The sequence below is a fragment of the Lissotriton helveticus genome, chromosome 1_1, assembly GCF_964261635.1.
Source record: "Lissotriton helveticus chromosome 1_1, aLisHel1.1, whole genome shotgun sequence".
NCBI lineage: Eukaryota > Metazoa > Chordata > Amphibia > Caudata > Salamandridae > Lissotriton > Lissotriton helveticus.
In genome coordinates, this window is record NC_136057.1 from 124,714,207 (window position 1) to 124,725,395 (window position 11,189).

The 11,189-nt window shown below is 51.2% G+C and overlaps 1 protein-coding gene across 1 annotated transcript in view; it reads right to left on the reverse strand.

The window, feature by feature from the left end:
• The window catches only part of LOC144768199 (uncharacterized), a 35,531-nt gene extending 26,305 nt beyond the window's left edge, over positions 1-9,226 (reverse strand). The window contains exons 1-2 of the mRNA XM_078651676.1: positions 9,166-9,226; positions 204-1,511 (exon numbers count right to left, since the gene is read on the reverse strand). Of these exons, the coding sequence (XP_078507802.1) occupies positions 204-1,479 (1,276 nt within the window). The 5' untranslated portion in view covers positions 1,480-1,511; positions 9,166-9,226. The remainder of the gene's footprint in view (positions 1-203; positions 1,512-9,165) is intronic.
• Between the last annotated feature and the right edge of the window lie 1,963 nt (positions 9,227-11,189).

Here is an 11,189-nt window from a genome sequence, read left to right on the forward strand (position 1 = left end):
AAGGCGATACCAGGTACATGACCGCTTCTGGTGTACTCAAGGCCCTCCCCAAAGATACCAGTCTACACAACTCAGATTTGGCCCCCTACAGATCTTACTAAAAATCTGGAAAGATCCATTTTGGAGATATTTTATGCTACATTCCCTCAGAACTGTACAAGTTACTCGCCATTCTGGATGTTAATTCAGTACGAACCAAATACCTGGGATGGCTTTGAGCAGCAATCCATCTGCGTCTGTATTTCCTCTCTCCAGTGGGTCTCTAGCGATAGCTCCATCAGTATCAGGAGCATTCTGTGGCAGGAATGATGAGGCTCCAGATGGGCCCTGCACATCAGCACATGTGGGTTGTAGGTCAGAGTTCTCATCTTGGTTCTCAGGGCCCAGTGGTTTTTGCTTGTAGTTCTGATCGTAGTCCTCAGGACTGGGTGGTTCTAACTTGTAGTTCTGATCGTAGTCCTCAGGACTCAGTGGTTCTAGCTTATGGCCGCGATCTGGACTGAGTGTCTCAAGGTGCATGGGTTCGTTCTTGCAGTTCTGAAGTGGTTCATGTGCATCAGAGAGCATCTGCTGCCGGCATGGGTGGAGCTGCAGACTCTGGTCTTCTTGAAATGCTGGGTGTCTGCAGACGTTTTGCCGTTGACCGTCACCATCAAACGACAACAACTCTTGCTTCAGGTGTTCAATTGGTCCCTCCCCATCTGGGAGCACTGGTTGTCTGCAGTGGTTTCGCTGTGGCTCATGTACCTCGTGAAACAGTGGCTGCAGGCAGACGTTCTGTTGTGGGTCCCTAGTATCTGCATACAATGGTTCTTTCTTCACGTGCTCCTCTTGTTCCTGTTCAACTGGGAAAACTAGCTGTATGCACTGGTCCAGCTGTGGTTCCTGCCCATCATCAAACACTGGTGGAAGACGAAGGCTTGGCTCACCTGGGATGACTTGAACATCTGGAGGAGGGCACCTGGAGACAGTACCGTCCTGCCGTGGTCCAGAGCCAGCCGGAGACAGAGGTTGAAGACACTGATTCGGCTGTGGATCACGACCAGGTGAAGATGTAGATTGAAGGCATGGGTTCACCTCCTTGGCCCCGACTGAAAGATTGATCAGAGGGGACCTGCTGAGAGGACAATCTCTGACCACCACCGGACTGACCCTCTCCAAAGACACGCCCCCATTTACAAGGTGATCTAGACCCTTTGCTATCCAGGTTTGCTCCATAAGCCCAGTGACTCTTGACGGCACGTCCTCTAAGATATTCTGCAAGTTGTCCAGTTTGGCTTCCAACTGCTCCAACATAGATAAAAGGATCATGTTAGGCAGGTTCCCCGATAGCGGTTCCATCTCACAGTCCCTCTGAGCATCAGTTTGGGAGCCTGAAGATGACACATTATGGATAGGAGAAGAAGGGAGTGCAACTCTTACTGGTTCAGGTGAACACTGCACTTCTCCTTTTTGTCTTGGAACCTGCCTTTTCTCCATTCTGGAATTCTGATGTTCACGTCCTCAAGTGTCTGTGACGGGAAGAAAATAGAAAATACAACACATTATCACAGGACAATTAGGTCAAAATACTCATTCCTGTCTCACCACACGTTGTTTAAGCTTTAAAAAAAAATTATTCAGTCCAGCTAATGGCTCAAAAGAACTAAATTGTCTCAAGAGCTGAAGAGGATCTACCCTGCTCAAGGTCAGGCTGTCCTCGAGGACATCAGGAGTTACCCTGCTACACATCTAAACCTCGCTCAGTGCTGCCCTTACGTGATATGGTGAGAGGACTCCCTATCCAGAGCTGATCTGTTAAGCTTCAAAATTTATCAGTATGACCTCATCAAACCTAACCCTATAATTTAACGGACTTATTATGTTTTTGTAATTCTTTTTTTTTTTTTTTATTAAAATTTGGTAAGCATTACCATAAAAGATATTCTCTATGAAATTGAGCATTGAGGAATAATAGATTTAAAGTCCCAGATAAAAATACAAATTTGCTTGTCAGAAGCTACCTAGGCCTCGTAATCTCTGCTGATGGGGTCTGCCCCTAAGATGAATCAATTAAAATCACACAGGAAATACCTTGTTCCATAAAGAAAGAAGAGGCACTCACGTTTTTGGTGAGAAACATTCTATTCTCCGTTTGTACCTAATTTTCTTGTGCCATGTGAGCCCTGCTGAGGAAGGGTGCAGACTACGTGTGGAGTAGGGAATGCAAGAAGAATTTACAGATGTTAAGGAGAGTCTTGTGAATGCTCACAGTCTGCATAGTTTTGTCCCATTGTGTTGTTACGGACGCCAGAGACAAGGGCCCAGGAGTGGAACTGAAACAGCGGCATGATCGGAAAGCAAGTCATAATTGCCTTTGCATCTAGGGCTTTGCCGGAGGCTGAATGTAGACATTCCACTACTGAGAAGGAGGCCTTGGCCATGCTTTGGGCTCTCAAAATAAACATTCTTGTGAAGTGTAGGAAACTGTAAGTAGAGGATGTTCGACTAGTCCAAACTGGACCCAACCTATGCTGCTGCTACAAGGTGCCTGCTTTCTAGTGTCAAATAAGGGGCAATCTCTTTCTGGCGTTTAATATGATACATGCACAGTGACACGACTCACAGACCTTGCCAGACTGAGAAAGCACTGTTGATCTTTACTTTCAAGCTCTACATATTTTGAGCAAAGAGTGGAAGAGTGCCCATCTCCGAAGGCTAGTAGGCATCCAGCCATTAGTCATTATGACAATTAACAAGCAGAACTTCTGTCTTCTCAGCGTTTCACTTTAGTTTATTGCAGCCCAGCCACTGCTATAGGACAGGCATTGTTTGGTGGAATGTGAGGCGAGGGGAGAGTTAACTGTCTAAACACAGCAAGATCTGGGTGTCGTCAGAACAGATAAGTGCTCTAACACCTTTCTCAAGTAAAGCTTCAGCAAGCGGGATTACATAGCTAGTGAACAAATGGGGCGAGATTGAGGACCCACGAGTCACTCTGGAATTGCATGCAATGTGTTGAACGAAAATTTGCCCAATCTGGCGACACATGTTCAGCCTGTAGAGAATGATATGAACCTCTTTAGGGCCTAGCGCCCGATGCCCAAAGCCTCAACATGGTTCACCAAGTTTGAGTACTCAACTGTGGGACGACAGCAGAGAGATCTAATGAGAACAAAGCATTGGCTCCTGCTCCCATTTCAGCTCGTCCAAAATCGGTAGAGGCACTGTCTTTGTATTGTGTGATGGCCTTCAATCCTACCCTAGTGTCCTTGAGAAAGTGGTTTTGCTAAAAGCCTTTACACCAGCTAAGAGCAAAAGAAAGTAACGATATTGGTAATAACTTTTTTTAAACCAAGGAATCTGCTCCTGGCTTCCAGAACAAGGGATTCGATGTGGTGTCTTTAAGAGGGGCAGGATCCATAACATTAACAACTAAGTGGGGAGTAATGGCAGAGGTACTGGACCAACTTAGAGGTTCAGATGTTTGAAATTTGTTACAGGATTGACGTTGTTCAGCTAACCAGATCTAGCCACCTCAAAAGGAAGTTGCAGAAGTCTCAGGGTATAAAGTGGAGAGCTCCCTGTGTCAAATAATACTAGGTGCTGAAGTGGTCTCTACTGGGGAAAGGTACGTGAATCAATCTCCCCATTAAGGTTTTAATTTTGTTGTGTCGCACAGTTGGTGCAACAGTGTGAGAGTGAATTATAAATTGAAGTTTCTGTGAAGCTGACATACAAAGGGACACAGATGAGTTGGATGACAAGATGAAGTCATTGTAGGAGGCGACAAACAAACAGATTTTCTGAGCAAGAGCAATAACCCCACCACATAACTTAGTTGGGGAAAATAAATATAATATTTCAGTAAAGGAGGAGGACTTAGAGCAGAGGTCCTGAAGGAATAACATCAGGATCGAGGAGTATATATGCGCGAAGAAGGGGAAGACAAGTAAACATGTTAGAGAAATGTTGCATACAATCCTCGACCAGAGATGAAAAGGCCTGGTAATGACGAGGCTATGACACTATGAACGTTTGGAGACAGCTGCTTATCACCTCCCCTCCCCGCCTAGACTCACCTCGTCTCTACACCCCTGGACTCACCTCCCCTCTCCACCACCTGGACTCACCACCCCTCTACACTCCTGGACTCACCTCCCCCCTCCCACTGGACTTACCTCCTCTTTACACCCCTGGACTCACCTCCCCTCTACACCCCTGGACTCACCTCCCCTCTACACCCCTGGACTCAACTCCCCTCTACACCCCTGGGCTCAACTCCCCTCTACACCCCTGGGCTCAACTCCCCTCTACACCCCTGGACTCACCTCCCCTCTACACCCCTGGACTCACCTCCCCTCTACACCCCTGGACTCACCTCCCCTCTACACCCCTGGACTCACCTCCTCTCTACACCTCTGGACTCACCTCCCCCCTGGACTCACCCCCTCCCCTCCCCTCTGGACTCACCTCCCCTCTACTCCCCTGGACTCACCTCCCCTCTTCACCCCTGGACTCACCTCCCCTCTACACCCCTGGACTCACCTCCCCTCTACACCCCTGGACTCACTTCCTCTCTACACCCCTAGACTCACCTCCTCTCTACACCCCTGGACTCACCTCCTCTCTACACCCCTGAACTCACCTCCTCTCTACACCCCTGGACTCACCTCCTCTCTACACCCCTGGACTCACCTCCTCTCTACACCCCTGGACTCACCTCCTCTCTACACCCCTGGACTCACCTCCTCTCTACACCCCTGGACTCACCTCCTCTCTACACCCCTGGACTCACCTCCTCTCTACACCCCTGGACTCACCTCCTCTCTACACCAATGGACTCACCTCTTCTCTACAACCCTGGACTCACCTCCCCTCTACACCCCCGGACTCACCTCCTCTCTACATCCCTGGACTCACCTCCCCTCTCCCCCTGGACTCACCTCTCCTCTACACCCCTGGACTCACCTCCCCTCTACACCCCTGGACTCACCTCCCCTCTACACCCCTGGACTCACCTCCCCTCTACACCCCTGGACTCACCTCCCCTCTACACCCCTGGACTCACCTCCCCTCTACACCCCTGGACTCACCTCCCCTCTACACCCCTGGAATCACCTCCCCTCTACACCCCTGGACTCACCTCCCCCCTACACCCCTGGACTCATGTCCCCTCTATAGTTAAACATGCATGTACATTTTTTAAGTGGTGGATATGTTAGTTAGTTATTTGGATTCGGAAGGATAGTAGAAGGATAGAGGAGGAAAAAAGGTTTGTGTTTATATAGTGCTTGTTACCCCTGATGGGGTGTTGAAGCACGCTACTCCGGAAGCCCAGAAAGGACTAGTGGTGAATTAATATAGTGAAATGTGAAAGTAATCTGAGTGGTGGATATTAGTCAGTTATCTGGAGTGAGGGGAAGAAAGGTTTGCATTCATATAGCACTTGTTACCCCTGATGGGTTTAACGCATTGGAGCCAGAACCATAACTGAACTTTTAACTGTGTACCTGGGGACTCACATTGATACTAGACAATGTGTGTCTTGGCTGTACAGCACTTCACAATTCACGCGAGTGTGGGTATGGTCTTGGGTCCTCCGCCAATGATTAGCATTGTGCTGCTCTGATATCAGCGCGCTCATTTGTCACCGGACTGTTTGGCCACTGCGATAGGCGCACGCCAAGTCCTCATCGTGGTCGGCGCACGCCCAAGCCAGAAAAAAGCGCACACGCTTAATAGCAGCCCAAAAATGTGCCCCCTGCCAGGCATGGGTTTTTCCCGCACAATTGGAAAAAATGTCGCCAAATCTGGCAACACTATCTGTAACTCTTGAACAGATTCACTTCCGGGTGACCGGAGGCAGCTCCACGTGGAGGATGTTTAAAGCCTCGTTTGTTTTCTGAAAGTAACATTACACCGACACATTCCTTCTTGCGGGTCAATCGCGGCAGAGTCAGCACCAGCAGCGGAAGCCGGAGGGAGCATTCATCTCAGGACAACATTACCCCGCCCCCTCACTCTCACAATGTCTGCTTCCGGGTTAGCGGTGGCAGAGTCTCCTCTAGTACCGGATCCTGCTGAGCTCCTCAGGCCTGCAGGTAGAAAAGTGTCCGGGTCAGCGGGGGTAGAGTCATCACCAGCAGTGGAGCCCAGCCTCGCCCCCTCTCTTCCTGTGAGCCCTAGCTGCAGGCACCTTTACTTTCAGCCGAGGTAAGTAGCTCCCGTCCTTCCCTGTTCGTCGCCGTTGCAGGCTGAGGAACTGGAAATAGGGCTATTCATGGGAGGAATTACTGGCCGGAATCACACTTAATAGTCAGATGCAAGTGATGTGGTGTTCATTGAGAATAGCAGACATGCGCAGTCCAGAGAGGGAAATGTGTTTCCAGTTGCACAGTTACATTGGGTAAGATGCAGTCATCTCCAGTTCCTGATAGAAAAACCCTAGTCTGAATTCAGCCTCAACAGTAGGGCCGACCAGGGATGTTGTTGCCACTGCAGGGTTCTCCAGGAGTGCACACCACCTCATGGTAGACAAATACACAAAGTGATTGGTTATGTGTCACTTGTGAGTTCACCCTCCCAACCTCTAGCTCAGTAAAGAGAGTTAATTGTTTTATGGGCAGACAAAGTAGCCATGATCTCCCTACGATTCAGAAAAGGGGGTGGTGATGAACAGAGTGTCTGAATTAAGCAGACCACTCTTACCCAGTCCAAAGATCAGGGCTTGATCCATCACCGTTATTTATCTCACTGCCCCATCCCAGCTCAGAACCTGGCTATATGCAAATTAGTCTGTCCCTGGCCCAGTGCATCATGGGAACAGGGCAGACCAAACTACCAAGCCAATTCTTCACCAGAAAGGAGACAAGCTACCGGGGACCGGTTTCTGGCATTTCAGCCTCTTCGGCCCGGCTTGCTTGAATCCTGATGGAGCAGTGAGAAAGGGACTCATGTCTGAGTATACCCTGCCACACCTATAGTGGCCAAAAACGATTCAGAAAAGGGGGTGGTGATGAACAGAGTGTCTGAATTAAGCAGACCACTCTTACCCAGTCCAAAGATCAGGGCTTGATCCATCACCGTTATTTATCTCACTGCCCCATCCCAGCTCAGAACCTGGCTATATGCAAATTAGTCTGTCCCTGGCCCAGTGCATCATGGGAACAGGGCAGACCAAACTACCAAGCCAATTCTTCACCAGAAAGGAGACAAGCTACCGGGGACCGGTTTCTGGCATTTCAGCCTCTTCGGCCCGGCTTGCTTGAATCCTGATGGAGCAGTGAGAAAGGGACTCATGTCTGAGTATACCCTGCCACACCTATAGTGGCCAAAAACGATTCAGAAAAGGGGGTGGTGATGAACAGAGTGTCTGAATTAAGCAGACCACTCTTACCCAGTCCAAAGATCAGGGCTTGATCCATCACCGTTATTTATCTCACTGCCCCATCCCAGCTCAGAACCTGGCTATATGCAAATTAGTCTGTCCCTGGCCCAGTGCATCATGGGAACAGGGCAGACCAAACTACCAAGCCAATTCTTCACCAGAAAGGAGACAAGCTACCGGGGACCGGTTTCTGGCATTTCAGCCTCTTCGGCCCGGCTTGCTTGAATCCTGATGGAGCAGTGAGAAAGGGACTCATGTCTGAGTATACCCTGCCACACCTATAGTGGCCAAAAACGATTCAGAAAAGGGGGTGGTGATGAACAGAGTGTCTGAATTAAGCAGACCACTCTTACCCAGTCCAAAGATCAGGGCTTGATCCATCATTTTTTGTAAATTATGATCTCCCTACAGCAGCATCCTGCCTTTAGCAAATTCACTAACTGTGTAAAATGTCATCGCATCATCACACGTAACATACTGAGTTGGGGTTTGCACACCCGTAGTGTGACTGACGGATTGTGGTTCTAACCATAACTTGCAAATTTCAGGAGTTTGTTCGGCTTAAAGTCTTAACCATATATGCATTTTACCCTTGTTTTTAGGTGAATTTCTGATTTTTTTTAAAAGACCCATTCAGGTGTTTTAACAGAGCCAACTATAACTTCACTTTAACCATATTCAGTGGAAATATATTAGGGATAAAGTACCCCCTGCTGCACCTTCTAAGGATATTGCAAATCAACAAGGTGTTCCATAACCATGTATAGAGGAACGAGGAAGGCAGAGTTCCTTTATAAGGTTAGGGAACTCTGAGGTGACATGCAATAATCTTATAATATGCACCAGGTGGTACTTTATCCCGTATAATACATGGTCACCCCATCACCTTTCCCACAAACCCCTCTCTGCCCCTCGCCCCCTCTCGCCCCCCCTCTGTCCCTCGCCCCCCTCCCTCTGCCCCTCGACCCCCTCTCTGCCCCGCGCCCCCTTCCCTCTGCCCCTCACCCCCCTCTTCCCCCTCCTCTGCCGCTCACCCCTCCTCTCTCCCTCGCTGCCCCTCGGCCCCCTCTCACCCCCCTCTCTGCCCCTCGCCCCCCTCCCTCTGCCCCTCGCCCCCCTCCCTCTGCCCCTCACCCCTCCTTTCCTCCTCGCTGCCCCTCTGCCCCTCGCCCCCCTCTCACCCACTCACCCCCCTCTCTGCCCCTCGCCCCCCTCCTTTGCCCCTCATCCCTCCTCTCCCCCTCGCTGCCCCTTGCCCCCCTGTCCCCCCCTCGCCTCCCTCTCACCTCCCTCTCTGCCCCTCATCCCCCTCCCTCTGCCCCTCGACCCCCTCTCTGCCCCTCGCCCCCCTCGCCCCCCTCTCACCCCCTTGCCCTCCTCTCTGCCCCTCGCCCCCCTCCTCCTCCCCTCGCCCCCCTCCCTCTGCCCCTCATCCCCCTCCTCCTCCCCCTCCTCTGCCCCTCGCCCCCCTCCCCCTTCCCCTCCTCTGCCCCTCACCCCTCCTCTCCCCCTCGCTGCCCCTCGGCCCCTCGACCCCCTCTCTGCCCCTCGACCCCCTCTCTGCCCCTCACCCCCTCCCTCTGCCCCTCTACCCCCTCTCTGCCCCTCACCCGTCATCTCTCCCTCGCCCTCCTCCTCCTCCTACTCCTCCTCCTCCTCTGACCCCCCTCCTCTCCTTCTCCCCTCTCCTCCTCCCTCCTCTCCCCCCTTGCCCCCTCCTCTACCCCCCCCATCCCTACTCTCCCCTCCTCTCCCTCCTCCTCTCCTCCCCCTCTCCCTCTCCCCCTCAGTCTCACCCTCTCTCCTCTCTCGTGGGTCTTTTCTCCTTCACTGTTGGAAACTAATGAACAGTTTCTTTTCCGGGTCACCCGGGGCAGAGGCAGCGGAGCCGATGGAGCTCTCCTCAGGCCTGTGAGGTGAATAGTATGCGGGTCACCGGGGGCAGCGTCAGCACCAGCAGCGAAGGCGTAATGAAGCCTCCTCTCAGGATACCATAAGCCCAGCTCCTCCCTCTCAATAATGTCTGCTTCCGGTTCAGCGTCGGCGGAGTCAGCGTCAGTACCGGATGTTGCCAAGCTCTCCTCAGGCCTGTGAGTGTGATAGTGTCCGGGTCATGGGGGGCAGAGTAAGCTTCAGTAGCGAGCCCCAGGCTCCTGCAGAGGAGAGGAGCCCTGAGGGTCTGTCTGTCTGTCCAGAGGAAGGAGGAGCCCTGAGGGTCTGTCTGTCCAGGGGAAGGAGGAGCCCTGAGGGTCTGTCAGTCTGTCTGTCCAGGGGAAGGAGGAGCCCTGAGGGTCTGTCTGTCTGTCCAGGTGAAGGAGGAGCCCTTTCTATGTGACTCTTAGAGTATATCCATGTGTATCCCCTCCCTATGTATATAGAGATAACTCTAATCACTAGTATATGCAGTAGACCGTTGTGCTCTCTTCCATTCCTATGTGACTCTTAGAGTATATCCAGTCTTACCCCTTCCCTATGTATATAGAGATAACTCTAGTCACTAGAATATGCAGTAGACCGTTGTGCTCTCTTCCATTCCTATGTGACTCTTAGAGTATATCCAGTCTTACCCCCTCCCTATGTATATAGAGATAACTCTAATCACTGGTTTATGCAGGAGTCCGCTCTGCTCTCTACCATTCCTATGTGACTCTTAGAGTATATCCATGTGTATCCCCTCCCTAAGTAGATAGAGATTTCACTAGTATATGCCTAGAGTTTATCGATTTGTATCTCCTCCTTGTGTGACTTTATCTCTTGTACATTTGCAATTTTTCTCTGTTTGTACCTTTTTATAACGCATGTAATCCTAAATCCGTATGTTTTCAACTGGTTCTTATGTAAGTCAAAAATTTGCAAATTCTTTTTGTACCGTCAGTCCTTATGTTTGAAACTGGGTCCTATGTAAAGCGCTCTGACACCTTCGGGTAAAGTTCGCGCTATATAAAATCGCATAAATAAAATAATAAATAAAAGGGTCTGTCTGTCTGTCCAGTGGAAGGAGGAGCCCAGGGTCTGTCTGTCTGTCCAGTGGAGAGGAGGAGCCTGGCTGCAGATACCTTCAGTTTCAATCATAGACACAGCAGGGGTAAGTGAGCCTCTCACAAACATCGGCAACCTAAGAGGTGTGAATACAGCCTGGGGGTGTACTGACCTCACACCATCCTCAGGGGGCAGGGGAAAAGTGCACTGACCTCACACCATCATCAGGGGGTGCAGGGGGCAGGTGTATTGCCCTCACACCATCATCAGGGGGTGCAGGGGGCAGGTTTACTGACCTCACACCATCATTGGGGGGTGGAGGGGGAAGGTGTACTGGCCTCACACCATCATCAGAGGAGGGGGGGCAGGTGTACTGACCTCACACCATCATCAGGGGGTGCAGGGGGATGGTGTACTGGCCTCACACCATCATCAGGGGGAGGGGGGCAGGTGTACTGACCTCACACCATCATCGGGGGCGCAGGGGGCAGGTGTACTGACCTCACACCATCATCAGGGGATCAGGGGAGAGGGGGCAGTTGTACAGACCTTACACCATCATCAGGGGGAGGGTTGCAGGTGTACTGACCTCACACCATCATCAGGAGTGCAGGGGGAAGGTGTACTGACCTCACTCCATAAACAGGAGTGCAGGGGGAAGGTGTACTGACCTCACACCATCATCCGGAGTGCAGCCTGGGGAGTACTGACCTCACACCATCATCAGGAGTCCAGGGGGCAGGTGTACTGACCTCACACCATCATCAGGGGGTGCAGGGGGCAGGTGTACTGACCTCACACCATCATCAGGGGATGCAGGTGTATTGACCTCACACCATCA